General features: G+C 45.0%; 2 protein-coding genes across 9 annotated transcripts in view; one reads left to right on the top strand and one right to left on the bottom strand.

Annotated features, from left to right (window-relative positions):
- The window catches only part of RECQL5 (RecQ like helicase 5), a 38,004-nt gene that overhangs the window by 6,132 nt on the left and 11,166 nt on the right, over positions 1–20,706 (bottom strand). For 5 of the 6 annotated variants that reach the window (XM_071452882.1, XM_071452884.1, XM_071452883.1 and 2 more), the window contains 3 exons: positions 2,496–2,723; positions 953–1,052; positions 414–450 (listed from right to left, as the gene is read on the bottom strand). In XM_071452882.1, the coding sequence (XP_071308983.1) occupies positions 414–450; positions 953–1,052; positions 2,496–2,723 (365 nt within the window). Of the gene's footprint in view, positions 1–413; positions 451–952; positions 1,053–2,495; positions 2,724–18,154; positions 18,775–20,706 lie in introns of those variants that run through there. The other variant, XM_071452887.1, reaches the window with a different exon arrangement.
- Positions 6,050–18,055, top strand: SMIM5 (small integral membrane protein 5). Of its 3 annotated transcripts, XM_071452891.1 has the most exons (5): positions 6,050–6,545; positions 12,460–12,596; positions 12,962–13,102; positions 14,740–14,893; positions 16,307–18,055. In XM_071452891.1, exons 4-5 carry the CDS (start codon positions 14,767–14,769, stop codon positions 16,426–16,428), a joined length of 249 nt encoding a protein of 82 aa, XP_071308992.1. In that variant the 5' UTR covers positions 6,050–6,545; positions 12,460–12,596; positions 12,962–13,102; positions 14,740–14,766; the 3' UTR covers positions 16,429–18,055. The 3 variants fall into 3 exon arrangements, with proteins under 3 accessions (XP_071308992.1, XP_071308991.1, XP_071308993.1); XM_071452890.1 differs by lacking the exon at positions 12,460–12,596; XM_071452892.1 differs by lacking the exons at positions 12,460–12,596; positions 12,962–13,102.

Below are 20,706 nucleotides of genomic sequence, written 5' to 3'. Positions count from 1 at the left end.
GCACAGTTACAAACAGCAAAAGTTTTCAGCAGTTTCCTTCTAGCATTACTATTATTATTATTATTATTATTATTATTATCATTATTATCATTATTATCATTATTATTATCATTATTATTGCTGCATAATCACTGCAGAAATAGCCAACACTACAAAGTCAGGTTAGACAGAGTTTTCCTTCTCTCGTGCTTATTTGGAAATGTTGTTCAGAAAGATGCATTCCATATCTTCACCCCGACCAAAGCTAAGCTGTGGTCCATCTCCTCCAGCCAAGTTTTCACAGCCAAAAGCTTAAACTCTGTGCCTAGGGACTGATACCTCCAGTGGTGATGCTGTACAAATTGCATGCAGCTGCAAAATATAAGACTTTCTTCTCCCAAAGAAAACCCATTATAAATCAAAGAGATATTTACTTGGAGGAACAAAATCTTCCTTTTCTGGTTCTTTGCCCTGGAAGAAAACAAAGATCAGTCAAACATTTCCATTCCTACTACACACATGCTGATCTAGAAGCACAAAAGACATGTTTTATATCCCTGCTCCAGGGAAAATGAAAGCTGAAGTTATAAAGGCATTGAATATGTGCCAAAACAGGGCCAAGAAGACAAAGAATGAGAATCAAAGCCAAAAGTTCACCTCTGCTATAGGAATATTTAAGAGAAGCTGAATGGGAAGGTCTGCTTTTACTACTACCATGGGCATTAAAACCAGCAGGCTCCTCTTGCTTAGTACTGCAGAGAAACCAGCACATGAATAAGCTGCATTTCTTCCTATTGTGGGACTGGCCAAGAATGTGGAGAACACAACAAAACAGAGGTACAAGAAGTGAAAGACAACAACCAACACCAAGATGAAATAATTTACTGTCATCAGTGCCAGGAAGCCTTTATGGCTGTCAGACAAGCCCACAGCAAACCCTCTGAGCATCCCTTAAAAACTGACCCCAACTCACTTTGCGCAGGCTCATCTGTTTCTTGTAGAAGTTGTCCCACTCCCGTTTCCGACGCTCCTCGTTGTCTTCATCCCAATTCCCACTGCCCTCTTCATCATACCTGGATAAGGCAGGAAAGCAAGAGGAACTGTAGCTGCAGCATGAACTGGGGGACAAGTCTGGGAAGCCACCCCAGTGATGCATTCCACATCCTTCCTGACCATGTCTTCACTTGGAGTTTCTCTGCCATTGCCCAAGCAGGACAGCAGTGAGCGTCCTCCAAAAATGCACAGCATTTGTTAATCCCATAAAGTAGGAGGCAGTGGCTTGAACAAAGAGCTTGTAACCAGTGCCCTGAGAATGGAGGGCTCCATTTCAGCAGCTCTGCCAGATGCTACCAGGGGGTTCAGGAGTCACTGCTTCATGTCATGTACCCCATCTGTCAGTCCCTCCTGCCCTGGGAACAGAGATGGCAGAAAGGGCACAACATCCATTCCTCAGCCTCACTTGTTCACAGGCTGCTGCAATAAATGAAATCTCCATCTCTACTACACTGAAATGCAGCAGCTGATGCTCACCAGATGCAGCCCGGGAGTTCACTGCCTCCCACAGCTGCCAAAGTTACAGGTATCACAAATCTGAGCTTTAGAGCTGCTAACTATTACAACTTCCAAGGCAAAACTACAATCAGATCATGGAAAGTTTCAATAAGCCAAGTGGCAAGCACTGTTCTGTACAATAGCATTAGCTGTGGCTTCTCAGGTTCTGAGACCAAACACAGCTTAGGTCACCAGTCCTGGTTTCCTCTGACTCAGCTGGACTTGGCCAAAGAACAAAGGTACCAATCTCAAGCTTTTTAAGGTAAAGCAGAGGGCCTGGCCAGCCTACAGCACTGTGTGTCCTGGCACAGTTTTATGGGCAGTGCCAGCAGAGAAACTTCCTCCTGACACAGCTGGACAATCACTGCAACTCTGCCAGAGAACAAGGGGAAAGAGAAGTTGTCACCTCCACACTGCCAAGCATTTTACAGAATTCATCATGTTTTCCACTGCACATCTTCCTTTTGCTGTCAGCCTCATAGGAAAACGCAGCAATCTGCAGAAGAATCTGACACTGGCACTTCATAACATCCTCTGTGGTGACTAAGTCCTGTCAGTGGCCCCTGGCCTGCTGGCTCACAGACAGTTGTGTTAAATCAGGAATGAACTCTGGACCATGTCATCTTGGTCTCAAGTTTAAACATTTCTGATCCTTGTGACTATGAACAGGCTGAACCCACTTGCTGCTTTCAAAAATTTCAGGCTAGTTTCTTGAGCCAATTACATTGTGCAGGGCAATTCTCAGCTCTGTCAAAACAGCTTTTGGTTCTCTGGAACACGAATGAGAACGAGGCTGCCAAAGTGTGTGGAAAATGAAATTCCAGCTGCTGCTGCCAGAAAGTTACAGGAGAACACCATCCACACAGAAACATGTGCTGAAAATAGGAGTGTCTGGGCCTGCAGCTGGTGGATGCTCTTTTCTCTGATGGCTCCTGTGAGGTGAGGGTAACCTCTCTGGTACAGACCTGCTGAAGCCTTTGAGGCCTCTCCTCCCGCCCTCGTAGAGCTCTGGGTCGTAGCTATCCCAGGAGGATCCCGTGGGCCTGATGGAGGTTTTACTCCAGCTGTTGCTGCAGCGTTCCAGTTCCTCCAGTTGCCTTTTCACTGCCCCTGGGTTCTTGCAGAAGTCACAGCACTTGTTGCAAGGTGGGGTGGCGTCGCCAAAGTACTTCGCGATGGCAGCGTGGCGACAGCTTGGAAACACAAGGCAAAATCATCTGGTCATCACTTCTATCCACAAAAACTCCACCCTCCAAATGCAGGGTGTCTTTAGATAAAGATTTGAGTCCTGTTTTTTCACAGAGAATGTCTATTCCAGCAGAAATCACAGGGTTTAATCCCCGTAGCAGAATTCGGGCTCTGTTCCTGGCACCTTGCTTAAAGTCTCTCTGCCTTCACTTCCCCATATGTAAAAAACCATCAATGTTAATCTCTTCTGCTAAACCCTTTCAGGTCTTTGAGACCTGTAAAAAAGGAGCAGCTGATGAAATATACAGTTATTAATTCTGTATCACTGGCTAAATATATTCCATGTCCTATCAGGCTGGCTGTAAGTAAAGACACCCCATTGATCACTACACTTCAGAGAACACCTCACATTGAAGAACATCTCACATTGAAGAGCTTCTAGGTTTATTATTTGTGATTTGAAGGTGAAGAAATATCTATTTGAAGACACAGGAATGTAAAGAAAGTCCCAGGAATAGAGACCAGAGTGAGGTCACAAGGGAGTACCATTCAGATAACACAGCCTGGATCTTGATGGGCTCACACATGCTCCAGGATCAGCACCCAAAGTTTGGGTAGAGTCCTACATGCATGAAAACCAGCTCATTTGCTCTCACAGGATTGCACAACCAGTTTACCAGGATTAGCAAACCAGCCATGAGAAGATTACTAGATTCTTCCAGAAATTTTCAAAAGATTTTTGGCAGGCATCAGTGTTTTGGGGTACATAAAAAAAAGAATTTGGTGACAATATGCTCACTAGCAATACAGGCAGAAAATAATTTCTCTTCTAAAACACTCCCCAACTTAAACCAGGGAACACACTGATTTTGCCAAAAAATGATCAGGCAGTTACTTTTTACTTTACCCTCCCCCCCCCTTTTCTTTTTTTTTTTTTTTAAGAAAGCAGAATTTAGAGGAGTTTCTCAGCAGAGGTGGCTAGTTGAGTGTTATTCAAAAAGCTGACAATAATTATATGAAAACATTCACTTAATTGGGCATTTAGAGATCAAATCCAGCAACCAAGTGGGAACAAAAGTTATTTTAAGAGAAAATTATTTTACTACAAGGAAGAACAAAGTGGAAATTTTTCTTCTCCACCAAGGTGTGCCCTAGTGGGCTTCCCAATTTCAGCTGCAAAAAGTGGGTCACAGAGGGGAAAAGTAAGAGAGCAAGCACCTCATTTACTCTTATTCTAAACCCTTTAAGGCATGTCAGAACTTGCCAGAGATCTACCAAATACAGTTTTCTTCTTCATTTGTGTCTGTGTGTGTCTGGAGGGAACACAACTGCATGTTGTGAACCAAACAACTGCATGTTACCAAAGCATCACAAACAAACCCCAGAGGGGCTGCAGGGGCTGCTGGCTCACTCCTTCCCACGGCCTGGGAGGTGGATCTGGAAGGCAGCACAGCAGCAGGGCACAGGCTGCTGTCCCCAGCAGTGACCTGAGTGTGCTGAAGTGGCAGGGAGCTGGCAGTGCTCAGGTAAGGGGCTGCAGCAGGGTGTCTGCACCGTGCAGGGCACCAAAGCCTGGAGAGGCTCTGACAAAGCTGCCATTATATCCCCCTGCAGAGCCACACTGACTCACTCTGCTCCTGCACTCAAAGAGCTCCTTTCACATGGAGGGCAAGGCTGGGGGGACCGAGATGGGGGCAACACATTCGATACCCTTGTCCTGCCTCTCCAAAAGAACCACTGGTGCTGCCTGGCTTGCCAGTGCAACGTGACTATAGAAATGTCAGCGAGCTGCAAGTCAGCTTTTTGTTTCCCCCAAAGAAAACAGGCAGCATTCTCATTAGTCCCTGTCTCTTCCCCTCGCACGCACTGATCTGTATTAGAGTTAACTGAGGCATTCAGTGAGGGACAAGCCCTCTCCCCACTCCCACAGCTCACCAGGCTTATGCTGGGAAGGGACAGCCACACACACCTCTGTCCTTTAGATGCCACAGGGGAGGGCTTTGGTGGAAGCAGAGATCAGCTGTGAGCTCAGTGGAATTTAGAGTTCCAGTTTCTAACCCATCAGGCTTGTAAAACCAAGCCCTTCCCACCCAGCCTACTGTAATGCTGTAATTGCCTTTTTCTTCCTGAAGAATGACCCAGATTGGGGCCACAGCCCCACTTTAGCCAACGGTGTTCAGGAGTTGGGCCATAACGGAAATTCAGTTGCAAAACTAAAATTGCAATCCTATAATTAAGGTCAAAAGACAAAAAACGAAGTTACCAACAGGGATGCTGGGGTTAACCACTGGATTAATACTTAACACAAGAGTTCCTGAAAGACAGTTGGTTATGCATTAACATGTGAGGGGAAAGCTTCCCCTGTCACACCAACACCTGACTAATGCCCACGAAATCGAGATGATTTACATAAATTAATGGTAGTTTGTATTGTTATACATGTCCTAAAATTACTGGATCTTTAAAATATGCTACTGTATTATTTGTCTCCCTTTGCCCTTCAAAAGAGTTATGTATGAGCTGACCACTGGTCTCTAAAATGTCTAAACAAAATCATTATGTCATTTCAGACATTCCCTCCCCCCTCATCTGACATCATGGAATGGGATGAAGAGCAAATAACAAAGAGGTTTATTAACACATTTTTGTCTGTGGCAATGCATTTCAGAAAAGTTCTAAACTGACCACAAAGCTGCCTGCACTTGTGTAGCTTTGGTAGTCCTTGTTTTTATAGACCACAAAAAATAGGAGCGCTATTCCTGCAATTAGGAGAAGCAGCTGGACAGCCAGAGAAGAAGCAAAGTCACATATCCCAAAAGAAGCTCTGTCTCTCCCAAAAAACACCAGAAAAAAGCATTCCCTTGTATAAGCCAGAGGGTACAGAGCCTCATCAAAAATGCTCCCTGAAATAAACAACTCAGCAGGTCTTGGAATAATGTGAAGTGAAAGGGTTAAAAAAGATAAAAATCACATGAGGGCAAATTACTTATGCAGTTGTCAAGCGAAAGCCATTTAATGAGCTTTACCAAATAGAAGAGCAAGTCATGAGGTTGATGAGAACTTCTAATTTTGCACCTGTCTGAAGGACTGTGTCCTTTCATCATCACCCGAGCTTCACCCTCTGAGACAAGACAGTGCCAGTCAGCTGTCCCCAGAATACAAGAAGCGAAAAGCTCAGCATCAAGACAGTAAATGACTTGGCCAAGGGCACGGAGCAAATTCACCATCCCAGCATCAAATTCACTGCCCCAGCAATGTCCCTGCTGCCCTGCCCGCGGCAGGTCTCTCACAGAGCTGCACTGTCCTTGTGAGCACTTGCTCTGCCCTTTCAATGAGCACAGGAGAAAAGCTCCTTCTCCTGGGAGCCGCAAGGAAACCGGGCAGCTGAAAGGAAAGTTATTCGCTTTAACACCGCCCCAAACTATCGCAGCCAGGGAATCCATTCAAGTCTCACGGCAGAAAAAGGCGTCATTAAAAGGTAAAGAAGAAACTCCTCTCTCGGAGGAGATGCACAGAGGAAGCCAGCAACAAGTGCCGGCCCTCGGGCGCCCCGGGGAGCTGGCACCGGCTCTGGCTCAGCCTGCGGTGGCTCCTCTCCCTCCCTCTTTGGCACACATGTAACACGAAACTTCGCATCTCCACGACAACCAGCAACAAAAAAAAAAAAAAAGAAAAAAAAAAAAAGAACGGCAGAGACAACAGCTGGCTGTCAGCAGCGGAGCAGAGGAGCCGAGCGAGCAGCGAGCCGCAGGATGAGGGGAGAGATGACGTGAAAAGTTTAAGAAGACGAAAGAAAAACAAGAGGAGAAGCAGAGCTGGCGGTCGGGGTAAGGCTGAGCTATCGCTGCTGTTCGGTCAAGCGCGGAGGGCTGGAGCCTGGGGAGCTCCCCCGGCTCGGTCAGCCATGGAGCAGAGCTTGGGAGGCGGAATTTGCTTGCCAGGGACACCAGGAGCCAAGGTGGCAGGAGAAAAGCTTTTAATGGGATTGCGGAGAGCTGCGCCGCAGCCGCCCTGTAACAAAGGAGCTCCGAGCCCGAGCGGGACTCCGCAACTCCTCTGCCGGTGACAAAGGCAGGCTGCTCGGGTTTCTGTGCTCGTACAGAACGTATGTCCCGATAAGCTGGTGACCCGATACAGAAATAGTCGGTGTGGACAAGGCAGCTGGGTCCGAGGCTGTGCGTGCCTTAGCGGGGAGCACAGGCAGGCGCGTACGAAACCTGGCGGGTGCCAGCCACGGCTTTTCCCGGAGCTCCTCCCAGCTGCAGCCAAGTTTTATCCCCCAAATCCTGATGCAGAGAGCTTAGAAAACAAACCCTGGTCGGGGAGCTAGCACGCTGTGCAAGTTAAGCATCTGTGTCCAATAGAAATAAACGGAAAGATTTTACAGAGTTGCTAATGAGAACATTTAAAAAAAGAATTCAGCCAGTGTATCAGGCACAGATGCTGGTTTAGTGCTCAAAGCAGCATGAGAACCACTGCTCTGAGAGGCACGTTCATGCACATACACAGCTCAGGGCTTACAGTAACCACACCGTCAAGTTTGAATGCAGTGAGAAGGAAGAGTAAAAGGATCACCTAAATACATGAAATTTTACAACACAGAATCATTTAGGTTGAAAAAGACATTTTAGGCGATTGTGTCCAAGCTTTGGTTTTATAGAGGTGTCCCACCTGTGCTCCCATCTCTGTTGTCCTGTTGGGTACAGGAAGAGGGGCTGGTAATGGAGACTGCCCTGATAAATCCCCATTTTCTGCTATCTGAAGCTGACTTCTCTGTTTGGAAGCTGCTGCAGCTCCCAGCACTGAGCTGGGACCCCTCAGCCTCTGCCAGGAGGAGCAGGGGCAGTCAGCTGTTTACAAACTGGAGCAGAAAGCCAAGTCTCACAGAAAAAAGGTCTTCCCAATCCTACATATGCCTGTAGGGAGGAATGTTAAGGATCAGGTATTTCCACTTCTCTCCATTTCCATTAACAAGGAATGGAGGGCAGGTCTTTCTGACCTAGTGTTTTACAAACATGGAATTGGAACTGCCTGAGTGAGGAGAGGTAGTAGTTCAGACCCACATGCCTCCAGCCTGGCCCTAAGGCTCAAGGGGATGGAGGGAAGTTTCCATCCTGCTAATGGAGAGTCTCTGTAGGTTGCTTGTTGCAGTTGAGAGAGTTTCTTAAATGAAGCATGTGAAAAAACAAAGTTTAGCGAAACAACAAATTAAAAAAATAAGGAGGGAGGAGTGAGGGGAGAAGGGCAGGGGAGGGAAGGAGGTGGAGAAACATGCCAAGTTTTCCTGGCCAAAATAAAATCTTAATGGGTTTGGCTGGGGGCTTGTCCAGCTGCAGCCATGCTGTTGATGTGTGGGGGGAGAGGCACAGCAATGTGAAACACATGTCTGGATAAAAACAGCAGGACATGGCTTGTGTTACAGCTGTCACAGTGCACGGGCCTCAGCCTGACTGCAACCAACAGTGGGTGTGGGAATGAAGGTACAAAATAATCCAAGTTTGACAGAGTGGCTCTTCTCTGTAAGACAAACCCTGAGCACAGAGCCTGCAGTGGTCCAGAGGCACCCACTGGCCAGCAGGGACTGTGAGGGGCTGGGAGCAGCACCCACCCCACAGCTCCATGCAGGCTCTGCCCATGCAGCCACAGCTGATGAGCTTCCAAACAATTCCTTCCAAGGCAGCAGCTGCTGCAGATGTTGATTTTTGAGCTCCTACACCCCAGTGGCACCTTTACTTGGATTAGTTCAGGATATTTCAAAAAGCTCAAAAATGCATGTAATTTAGGAGACTTGTAGATGTGAGATCAAGGACAGGGCACAGAAGTGGCTGTTACAAGGTGGAGGAGTTTCCAGCACTCTCAGGGCCTCCAGATGCTGGACCTCAAGCACCAGCTACTGATAGATCCCACTATGTTTGTGAAGTCTAAAGGCTTTCACAGGCACACAGCTACCTCTCAGTCAGCTTCCTGGGAAATGGATATTTTGCTAATATTAGAATAGACTTTCAGGCTAGATTCAAGCATCACCAACCCTAAAAAAAGTTCTCTTGTAGAAGAGCTACAGGTTTATTTTTAAAATTGACCTTTTCCTTTCATTGGATGGTTCAGTGTTTTGGTTTCCCCACTTAAAAAATTTCTAGTAGTGAGGAATTATCTCATGAGGTTTTGTGGACATGTTTGTGGGACGGACTGGAGAAAACCAGGGTGATCTGCAGAGGTGAAAAGACTCCCAGCTCAGTGCCCCAGTGGGCACCTCTGCTACTGAAACTGGGAATTCAGTGCCTTTTTACATCAATCTAATATTAGGTTGTAGGGAAGAGAAGGCACATTTACACTGCTGCCTCAAAACCCATCTCCAAATAGTGGGTGGTGGAGATGACAGGGTATTCTGGCCAAAGGGTGACCCAGGCAGGGCAGCTTTAAAATCTCAGGAATGTGTGGCCTGCTCCAAACCAACTGACAAAGTCCCAGCTTTCCTCCCATGGTATTGAGCTACAATTTACCAGTTTGGGTGTGTGCTGTTCAAGGGCTGAATTCTCTTGATACTGGAAACTATTTTCATCTGCTTGGGAATGAATTATAGGTCTGTCTGGCTCTGTGCACTCCTGTTTTAAGAAAAAATGGGCTTGTCTGAACTATAGTTAAGATTCACATGGCTGGTCAGCTACAATCATGGCAGCAAACACTGCATTAACAATGATGAGAGAAAACCATGCACTGATAATACAACTGCATTTCTATGGCCCTTTTCATCTCAGCAGTACACTAAAAGCTTAGAACAATAAACAATCATGCAGGAATTATGACATGTTACACCAAAATGCATCCACTGTAGGCACACCTAGCAACCCAGCATTGTTTGAGAACAGGAAGCACTGCAGACCTTATCCATATAAAATCAGAAGGACATTTCAGGGACCAAGAACAAAGCTGGTACGTTTTGAAACTGGCCAAGCCTTCGTTTTCTTTAAAAAGTGGCCAAGTACAGTCAGAGCTTATTTTAGAGTTTTAGACCAGAATAAAAAGCATCCCCTTCCTTTTGGCTGCTCAGCACCCTCCTTCCATGAGGTTGGGCTTGCCTTGTAAGATTTCCTACCAGATAAGCCTTCACAATCCATACAGGCTTCCCATCCCTGTACAGGTCCAATTTCAACCAATTTATTGGACTAGTCTGAGTAAGAACAACACAACATTTGTTTCTTCAAAGCCCCGGTCTTAAGGAAAAGCCAAGGTTGCAATGAGAATGTTGCCCTGGCATTCTACTTGATGGGAACATCAGGAAGAACATGCGGTAAGGTCTCTGGAGCCATCCTGCTGTGGGCAGTGGGCAGTGGGCAGTGGAGGAGAGCCAACTCACCATCACTGGGACTCGCTGCATTAGGATTAGAGGCATTGGCAGCTTCTTGTTCCCCCCAGAATTCCCCCTCCCAAAGCTTTATCTCCACTTGTAGGTTACTAGAGCAACAAACCTATGCAAGCACAGTAAAACCAATGGATCAGGATTATGGCAAGAACAATATGAGAAGCATGGCTGGGTTAGGAGCAAACAAGAGTGGAAACCACACTTTCATCTACATCCATCCTAAACAGGCTCAGTGAACAAAGTGTACAAAGTACTCAGCAAAACAATGGCCAGTTCAGTTTGTAACTGCAGCAAAACCAGGGACTTGTTGCCTTTCTATCTAAAGATTTCCAAGCATGCTGGAAACTTGGACACACAACAATTAACAAACAGAGCTCTGATGTGGTTCCATGTTCTGTTGTCTGCAGAGATGAAGTCACCCAGCACTGGGACGTGATGACTTACCCAAAGTCACAACCAGGGAGCATCACTGGCAGGCCAGGGAGACTGCCTGTATTTACTAACTTCCAGTCCTGGGGCTAAACCACAAACTTAAATTTGTGCTTTTTGCACTAAAAAAGGCTGCTCAAATAGCCCCAGGGATATGTGTAAACAAGTGTCTCATTCTCAGCAGCAAATTTCAGCTCACCCACTCCCTACAGTTCACCTGTGGATGCAGCTGTGTCCACACACAGATCAACACAGACCAAAAACCCCAAATGTACAGCAAAAATGCAAAACCAAAATGTACAGCAATTCCAAAAGACTCACAGCACCCTCACCAGCTTCAGGCAGGCACAGGGATGTGAGACCCTACTGTACATGGTCATCTCAAAGCTTTTTTCTTGGAAAAAGAAACCTCCATATGCAGCCAGTTCACAGCAGAAAGGAACCTTGATGGAGGCTTTTCTCTTGAATGTCTAGATTGAGGCTTTTTAATGGCTTTATTCTCCAAGGGGCTGAGCAGCCAACTTCTTTGAGTGCTTCAGCATGGCACAAGTCCATTAAAACAACTCAGAAAGAGAATTTCAGTGCTATTATGGCAATTTTCACAGCTTTCTTCAGTGGGCACAGCAAGATGAATCTGCATTAGTGCTTTCTGGGAACCTATATAAGTCCTAAACACAGGACATGCACTCCGGTTTTCCAGGGTCATGTAATCCTTGCAGCTGAGCAGCACACCTGCAGCTGTTTGCCACTGCCCTGCATCATTTCTGTGCTCTGTCCTTTCAACCAAGGCTAATAACTCGTGGCACATGGCAGAATGGGCCTTTTTTTTTTTTCATCAAAACCAAATAAACCCAAATTAAATTATTTGTTTTATTCCCTCCCCCTGCTGGGCCTTGCAACATTAGAGGAGGGCAGAAAGGTTTGACAGTCTAGTTCCACTGGCATCACTGATTGGATGAGTTATTTCTTAAGTCAAAACCATGAATTTCAGGCTGCCACCCCATCCCAGCAGGATGTCACAAATGTCTGCCTGTGACAAGACATTGTATTACTTTCTTTTCTATGTGAGATCTTATCTTGTCTCTCTTCATCTGATTTTCACTTCTTTTGAGCTCTAACTACAGCTGTGGAGCAGAATTTCCTGACATCAGTCTGACAATGTGTTATGAAGACCACATTGCAGTGTGGTCATTCAGGACTTCTTCCATGACATGGATGAGTTACATCAGCTCTGCTGCCCTACAGCCAAGTCTCCTCAGTTCTGGAGGGTTCCCATCCTCAGTGGGTGAAGTTTTGAGGAAGGACAGTGATGAGCAAGAAGAAATTCCCAACTGAGGGAAACACTGACAGACAATTATATTTTCTCCAAACTCCTGAGAATCTCTGAGGTACTAACACTCAAGTTAGGCTCTTCCATGGAGTGGCTCTGGAAGAGCCACTCAAGTTAGTACCTCAGCACTCCAGGCCTAGAAAGTAAACTGTCAGTTAAGGCCCACAACCTTAAGTTTCAAACCTCTTAAGACTTCCCTGTTTTAATAATTATCATTAGAGTTACTGCTTCAACTGAATATCCTGCACCACCTGGCCTTTACTACTGTTGGTGACTGGAAGCTTTTTTGAACACAATATAATAAAACAAAAGGAATTAATTCTCACAGCTTCACTCTGTTATTGTAATGTCATCACCTTTGTGTTGTAAATGAGGCAGATGCATAAGACAACTGGTTTAAATTACACTATCCTTACCCTTGTGCTAATCTCAAGGGTAAAATCTTGGTTCCACTGAAATCAATTGGGAAAAGGTCACATCAAAACTAGTCCTGAAGAAAGACTTTACATCACAAGTAGAATGGAACATACAAAAGTCTATTAATGTAACTGGCTTTCTTGGAGGAGTTTTACTTTTTTCCTTTAAGAATTATTTTATCCTTCACCCTTTTGCCTTGCTGCAGAAGCAGAAATCCCAAAGCAGAGAGTCCTTGAAGCAGCAGAAAGTGCAGTCAATCAGAAAAACATTTGCTTCCTCACGAGTAGATTGGAGACTGCACCACCACCATCAAACTTTGTCCCTGATGTAATTCAGACCAAGGTAAACAAGCAACATTCCTTGCAAGTTTTAGAATAAAAACTCCTTCACTCAGCTCCAGATCAGGTACCATGGGTAGAGTGGAATGTCCATTACAGAGACAGGCTTTATAATTTTTGACTAAGCACTTTGCTAATCCACATGCAGTTCTACAATTAGTAGAACTCAGTAATGTTACCCTGTATAACCAAATTTCAAAGCCTGGCTCTTATACCTGTTGCTTCTGATGCAACCCAAAGCATGGCATGGAAGTTCACAGCAAATTCGTTATGAGGAGAGCTTCTGGACAGGCAGAAACACCTCCAAAGGGAACAAGCATTTTCAATGTTAAAGCCAGAAATTTTATTTTTTGAATTTTTTTCTTCTAGAGCTAAGAACAGGATACACAAATCATTTCACCTCTGCCTCATCCACCATCTCTTAGAATGGAAACAAAATTGAAAACCTGTTGACACAGAATCCTGCAGCACTAAGAATAAAGCAGCCGTTTCTGGAGAAGCTCACTTGGGGTATGCAATCATCTGGAAAGAAGTATTTAACCCTAGTCTCAAAAGGTGACCTTTTCAGGTCAAAAGACCACAGCAATGCCTCCTTCCTGAATTGCAGTGATCTTTCTGTGGATGTGGATTTTCCATCCACCCCCATTTCTAAGAAACCAGCTGGTTCCGATTTTTATTCCTTAGCTTGGATTTAAAAGAACAAAGAAAACCCTTTTTGAATTGCATAAACATACAAAACTAATTTAACTTGGCACTGTAGTACTTAAGCCCAGCATGCAAAGAAACAGCCAAGGTCTCTGTCCTCAGTGTGTTTAGAAAAACTGAACTCCAAGCATCCATTTGTTTGAGTAACCAAGCCAGATGTTCAATAAGGAACTAGCTGGTTTGTTCTGGAAGTGCAGACTTGGTCACTTGGCTTTGTGTTATCACCAAGATCAGGATATTAAATTGCAATGTTCAAGTCCCAAACCCCAGTGTTGCCTGTTACAACACTCAGAAACCAGTACATTTTGATATAATAATGAAATAAGAGTTGTAACCCATTCAAGTGTTGACCTGTCTAAACACTTTTTTTAGGTGGAACTATGGATATTTCTCAAAAATATCCAATTCCAGTTCCAAATTGAAGCAAAATTTGAAGATCCATAGGTTTTATAGTTTGTTGCAATGCCTCCTAAAATCTTGCTCATGGGGTAAAAGAACAGCAAATATTGCTGACAAAACTGAGGCCCTTAACTTTAATTAGACTAGTAATATTTTCAGTACAACAGCTCCTGGTGATCACTCTGGGAATAAAGAAGGCCAAAGATTACTGAGCAGGGCAGGACAGATTAGCTCCACAGGGGAGATATCTCCCTGACAGATCCAGGGGCTTTTGCTTTGCTCATGATCAGCAGTGATGGATGGAATCCACTGTTCAATTCATATATTGCTCTGTGGCTTAACATAAAAAAAACCACCTAAATTTAGCTTTCTTTATAAAATTGCATTCATCTGTAAGAACTTGAAAAGCATCCAGCTGTCTCTAGTGAATGCAGACTTTAACTTTTAGTATCACATACAGTAAAACTGGTTAATAAAAGATTATTAATGCTATTGTATTGAGGTGTTGAGGTAAATGCCTTTTTTAAGGTATTTTGAGGTAAATCCCCCGTTTTTTTGAAGTGGGTTTCTGTACCTCAAAGTGCAAGAAGCCTTCAAGGGAGTCTTCTTTGTGTTATTCAGTAACAAACAACTGAAGACTATGTACAGTGGAGTTAAGCATTCAGGTTGGGTTAGAATTGCATTTGTTGCTGGAAGGACAAGTTAGCACAACTGGGAAAAAAAGTGCTTTGATTGGGTGAGAGCCAAGGGCAGGCACTGTCCAGTCTAACTTAGTGCCTGCTGGAAGAAGTGTCCTTGCAGAAGAAACACCGTTTGGACTCTGCTTAACAGTAGTTGACAAAAACACCCTTGAAGCTGGATTTTGAAATTAAAACAGTGCCGGGACACGTAGACAATTAATAGTTCTCCACCTTAGCTACTGGGAGCAAGGACTGAGACCAGATAAACTTGTTTTCCTTGTGATCACTGGCTGTATAAGAAGGCTGGCAGCTCCCTAGCATTAGTCAGTGAAAAGGTTTATTCTCTGTTTGGTTCTCCTGCAGCATAAAGCCTGGAGAGGTTGTGACAGAATGTCTTCTGAAAGCTTTCTGAAGGAAGTTCAAGCCATTGGTGAGAAGTTTCTCCTCAAGCTCCAGAAACTGCCCAAGGCTGAGCCAGTGGAGATTGTCAGTTTTTCTGTGGTTCTTCTGTTTATTGGTGAGTTTGTGGATGGAGGCAAAGGGGTGTCAGAATTTCTCTCCTCTCCTATGGGGGCAACTTGCTCCACAGGCTGTGTAGAGGTGGGTTGGTGGTGTTGGCTGTTGTTTTCTAGGCTGTGCTCTAAGGCCCAGGTTAATTCCTGGGTAATTTTTAACATTCAGTGTGTCCCTTACATGGTTGCAGAGCATGACAGGAAACAGTACAGCTTTCCCCAAAGCTCCCATTTTAAACATTAGTTAAATCAGGAATATTTTAACCAACCCAGAGCTGCTGTAATGTTTTGATGCATAGGAGATAGTTTATGACAAATGGTACTAGAGCACCTCCCTGCCACAGAAGACACTTAAGAGGGGCTCTGAGTGTCATTCTTGTATTGGCTCAGTGGAATCCAAATATACTTCAGAAGGGCCTATTTATTCTCCTCTGATAATGGCAAGATCCCTCCTGCTGCTCTGTGTGGGGATGGCATGGAAGGATCAAGAACTGTTGGATCAAGGAGGATGAAGTTTGTTTATATAATGGGAAAATAAGCAGGAAGGAAGACAGGCCCTGCTCCTCAAAGACAGGGCTTGCTCCTGGCCAAAAGGAAGGGTGTGTATTCAGCTGGACACTCCTCCCTGGGCTGGAATTCACAATGTCACACCTGCTGCTTTATTTGGTTCATCCCTACAGCTGGTTCCCCACAGGTCAGGTTACCTGGCAGCCCAGGTCCAGGCTTTAAAGGAACACATGCACACACAGAGGCATGCTCACACTCTTACATGTTCTGCAGGATGGAACATGTCATCCTTTTCTACTCCAGATAAACTAACACATCCCTGCCAACACCTGCCATCCTGGCTAGAGGACAGTCAGTTAGCCCACTGTTCTGTGAAACAAACCCCTGCATTTGAAGTATCTTATTTTTTCAAGCTAAATACAGAAGAGTAAAGCCAACCCATGAGTCTCTATGCTGAAAGAGTATGCTGAACTCACTCTTCAGAAATACAACTGCCAGTTTGAGTAACCAAACTCCCTCGAGTCTGGTTACTCAAAAATCCAAAGCTGGATTTTCATCCTTTCCAGGCACATGGCTGTGCTTAGGTACTGCATGTCAGCTCCCAAACAACAGCCCATTAAGTAGGTAAAGAAACCCTCACATGGTTTGGAATGTAGCTCTTAAGGTCTTGAAATGCCTGGTAATGATTGTCCAGATTAAATGGAAAACCAATACAAAGGAGCAGGAACTTAGGAGGAGGAAGATGGGGATATAGGGAAAAAAGATTCTCAAGAAACCAGGCTTTGCTCATTTTGCTGCTCACCAAACAACTTGGAGGAGACATAGGGTTACTCTGCAGTAGGAGGAGGAGACATAGGGTTACTCTGATTGTTCCTATGCTATGAAGCAATATCCTTTGTTTCTCTCTGCAGTTACTGTGCTGGTGCTCACGGTCATTGCCTGCAGTTGCTGCTGCTGCAGCTGCTGTGGCTGTGATGGACGCCCTGATCCCAGACGCAAGAAGAGCCAAGTCAGCCCAGCTGCCCATTCCTGAAGTGACACAACCTCCTATCAAGGACACACATGGATATCAGGATTCAGTGCTATGGGAATGACTTTCCACACTAGCCCACTGAAAATGGCAATAACAATATTAATGAACATGACTCAAAGGACCAGAAATCATAGCATGGAGTTCCTTCTCTCTGTGACAGCCATTACTGCGACCAAAAAAGTAAAGCTCCTTTACCATCACTGTGGCCCTCTTCTGGGCTGGGATGGGGTGGGAGGACATGGACACAGATTGCTGAGAAAAGAAAGAGCTTTCCCAAAGACAGCCCTGCAGCTGGGCCAGCTGAGGATTCCCCCCAGGACATGGAGCTACGGAGCAAAGCAGAGGCCATGCACACAGCCACACACGAGGCACTGCCTGCTCTCCTCACCAGAAGGATGGTACTGGGCATTAGTAAAACCCACTGACACCACTGGGGGGTCCAATTGCTCAGGTCATCATGGATCAAGGCCAAACTTGCTTCAGGAGACACGTTTAGCTGAGATATCTGCTGGAAAGAACAAATGGTGGACCGTCTCCTCCCAATGTGCCAGCTGAGGCTCTGAGTACAGCTCGTGTCATTTCATTGGTGATATGATGATGGGAAATTGCCAAAGAAAACAGATCATGTGGAATACTCTTTGTAAATAGAACGATGATGGCAAAATGGAAAAACTCACCAATCCTATGGTTTATTTTGATCATTCTCTGCTCAACATGCTCCCTCTCCACCCCCTGTGGTTCCTACCCTTCTGCTTATTGCAGATAAATGGCTCTTGCAGAGCATGGAAGCTCCAGGAGATGAACAAATCCCAATCCTTACTTGAGGGATCTCTGTGCCTGACTCTCTGCACTGTGTGCAGTTTATTTTAGTAGACATGAACATGATGCCAAGGGTGTGTTTATGAGCAAGCACAGAGGCATTTCAGAGGAGTGACACATGATGGGAGCCATCACTTCAGGGTATGTGTGCAGCAGCTGACAGCGGGCACTGTGACAGAGCAGAGCCAAGAATGGGCTGCTGGGCTGGAGTTAACAAGTGCAAATAAATCCCTTTTCCATGCTGCAGCCACTGTGCATGTTTGGTTTACACTCCGGTGAACTTCCGAAAGGGATTTACCGACGTACAAGGCTGTGGTACAGGCCACCACTTCCACAACTAGCACAGCACAAGAAGGCCACAATTCTGCACTAAACTCTGAACCACTGGTGTCTCAGCCACAAATGGGAGACCAACCATCTTTGTGAGAAGGTATAAACAATTACATTAATATAGAGAAGTCATCTTTTGACTCTGTATCCCAACTAAGTGTATGTACCAAAGCCAACGTCTAGCTAGGGAGAACAGAATCATCAAGCTTTTAACAGTGGGCTTTAAAATACTCTTTACACTTCAGGAGGTACAGAAAAATAAAGAAATCTCTGTATAGAAATGTATTTTCTCTGTTGCCTGCACCCATATTAGTAAAAGGCACATTACTTCAGCTTCTTATGTATTTAATGCACTTTATTTTTTGCCAACAAACTGGATCTAGGTATTTGGTATTTTTGTACTGCTGCACATTGGACTATATCTGCAGCCAGAGACACAGTCTAAGAATTATAAGAAAAAATAAAATTCCTAAAACTACCAGTGTTACTTTTAAATTAATAAAAAGAAAAACTTTCCAGTGGAAAATGAGGATGTTCTTTAGAAATAAATATTTGAGCTCAGCTGACAACTATCCAGAGCAGACTGCACTAGCATGAACTATTTCATGCACAGTCACACTGAGACAACAAAGTGTAAAAAAAAAAATTATTAGGTTGTCCCAAAGCTTTCACTGCCAACCAACATGTTAGGGGGAAACAATCTCAAGCATGGCATCAATTTAAACATTCAGAGGTGCATCACACCAACCTTCTTTCACATAAGTCTTTGCTCATTTCACTCACAAACAAGTGGCAATCAAAGTGACATCAGGAGCCTCCGAATCTCTTTTACAGAGACAGACTCAACAGATGTTTTTGTATCTAGATTAAGTCACAAGACACAGGGAAGAACAGAGCTCACTTTCTTTCCAGGCTTGTGCTAGACAGTGCCAGCTGCAGACATTAACAGCATCCCATTGAGGGCTGTTCCAGCAGCATGGAGCCAGCCTGTGCAAAGACAGGGGGAAGCTTGGCAGGCTGGACACACACCAAGGGCTGACAGGTTGCTGTCACTGGGAACAAGCTGCCAGGCCTTATCTCAGCAGGAAAAGCCACAAATGCATGTTTCCCAGTGGTGGTACAAGTTAAACCACTGACAGATACCAGGCAGAGGAACAAGAGAAATGGCTCCTGTCTTATCTCAGCCACTGCGAGTTCCTGAATTAGAAAAAGAATAAACACAGCAGTGTTAGAAAAAGGGAAGGAAAGAAAAACAGGCAATCCTCTAAAGGATTCAGGTGGCTTTCTGGAGCAGAGGACCAGCTACCATGTAGAGGGGGTCAATTTCTACACACTTGTTTGGACCTCACAGGCCTGATGTTCTGCTTTGGACTGTTTTGTAGCACTGCACTCAGCTGGACTATTCCTACAGCTGGGATTCAGACATGTCAGTTGTTTGCCTGATCTGCTGCTTTCTTGCACGCATTCAGGGTAACCTGAAAGATGCCAGCAATTGCCCAGCTTCCTCCAGCTCTTCAGCTTCTGCTGACTACAAACCTGCTGGTCCCTGGGTCCCTGCTCAGCACTCACACAAACTTTTGTGTTTTGGCTTCAATCAGTACTCAAATACAGGCACCTACAGGGAGCAGCAGTGAGGATGGATCCTCTTGTTTCAACCTGCAGAGGGAAATTCAGAAAAGCACAGAATAAGGCAAGGCTGCTTCTAACACAGCAACTGCCATTCATATTGTGAAAGCCTAGGAGGAACTGCACAGGAATACTGTTACTTCAGTCGTGAGGATAAAAAGTGTTGAAATTGTTCCTTTCCCTGGGGAACCTCAAAGAGCCAGCAAGGCCAACCCCTCCAGCAGAAGTGGTTTAAGTTCTACTGATGACTTAATGGAATAGCCTCTGTTCTGTAACATTATCCCTCTGGTTTGCTTGGATTGTGAAAATTAAGTTTCCTTTTATACAGGCAGTGTCACACATCACACTCCTCCTTCTGCCCTTCCTTCTCTCTCCAGCACCATCCCTCTGGCCTTCTCCAGTCAGGAAAGTGATAGAGAGTTTTACTTCAGCTCACAGCAGTGCAATGCTCTGGAATGGGTTTATTCACCTGAACTATCACAATGAATTTTGGACTGCAGGGCAGTCCTGTTCAGTCTCACTCCAGTCTCCTACTGGAGCTTGCAGCACAGACCCAGTTGGGATCCAGGAAACACAGCCCCCTTCTCTCCACCACATCCTGCAGCCTGCCCCAGACAGAGGCCACAGCGGGTCTTTACAAGCCTGCAACAGCTGTAGGAGTGGATAAAGCCTTAAAGAGGAAGAATGTCTGAGAAACAGCTGAATTAGGACTTTTTAGTTGGGTTCAAGGCCTTTGATTTGATTAGATTAGCCACACCTTTGCAGGAATTAATCAGCTGTTAATCATTTACTTCAGCCCAAAGAGGAAACTTCCAGGCTACCCTACAAGTCTCCAGGTACAGCAAGGGGTCCCCTCACCACAGGCCAAGATCTCTTGGAGGGGTGAAGAGGAGGCAACAGAGGAAACCCCTGCTACAAACCACAACAGCTTCAGGTATTTATCAAATGTCATACAGCTCTCCTGTTCTGGGAGGTGAACTGCACTTAGCAAAAGAGACAGGAACTTCCTGGGGTGTGCAGTCCCACAGGATTTCTGCCCTTGGGTCTAAGGAACTTATATCTAGGCTGCCTCCTTTTTGAAGGCAAAGGAATCCAGAACAGCTTTGATGTCGCGTGTGCTGGTTGGTTAAAGGCTGAGCACAATGATCTGCCATCTACCCAGAAAACAAACCATTAACTGAATAAATCTGGCTGTTGAGAAAGAAACAAAAACTTCAGCAAGTGTGAGCTTGTGCTTCAACTCAAATCCAGCCTAGCGAGGATGAAAGACTTTACAGGAGTAATTCTTCTTCTTCTTCTTCTTAGAGTATACAGGATACAGACATAAGAGGCAGCAAATCAAGCAAATTTTCAAAAATAACCTGTAGCTCTTCCTGTATTACATATACATAATCACATTTGCAAGAAAGTGTGAGAAATACTCCATCCTTTCCCTTGAGAATGAAGAAAGCTTTAGTAAAACCACAAGATGCTCAGTAAGAGATGCTGAATGTTCTTTAGAAA

This window comes from Agelaius tricolor, unplaced genomic scaffold (assembly GCF_023055355.1).
Source record: "Agelaius tricolor isolate 1412-34295 unplaced genomic scaffold, bAgeTri1.0.p SCAF_35, whole genome shotgun sequence".
NCBI classification, from domain to species: domain Eukaryota; kingdom Metazoa; phylum Chordata; class Aves; order Passeriformes; family Icteridae; genus Agelaius; species Agelaius tricolor.
This window is presented reverse-complemented; position numbering and strand designations above follow the sequence as displayed.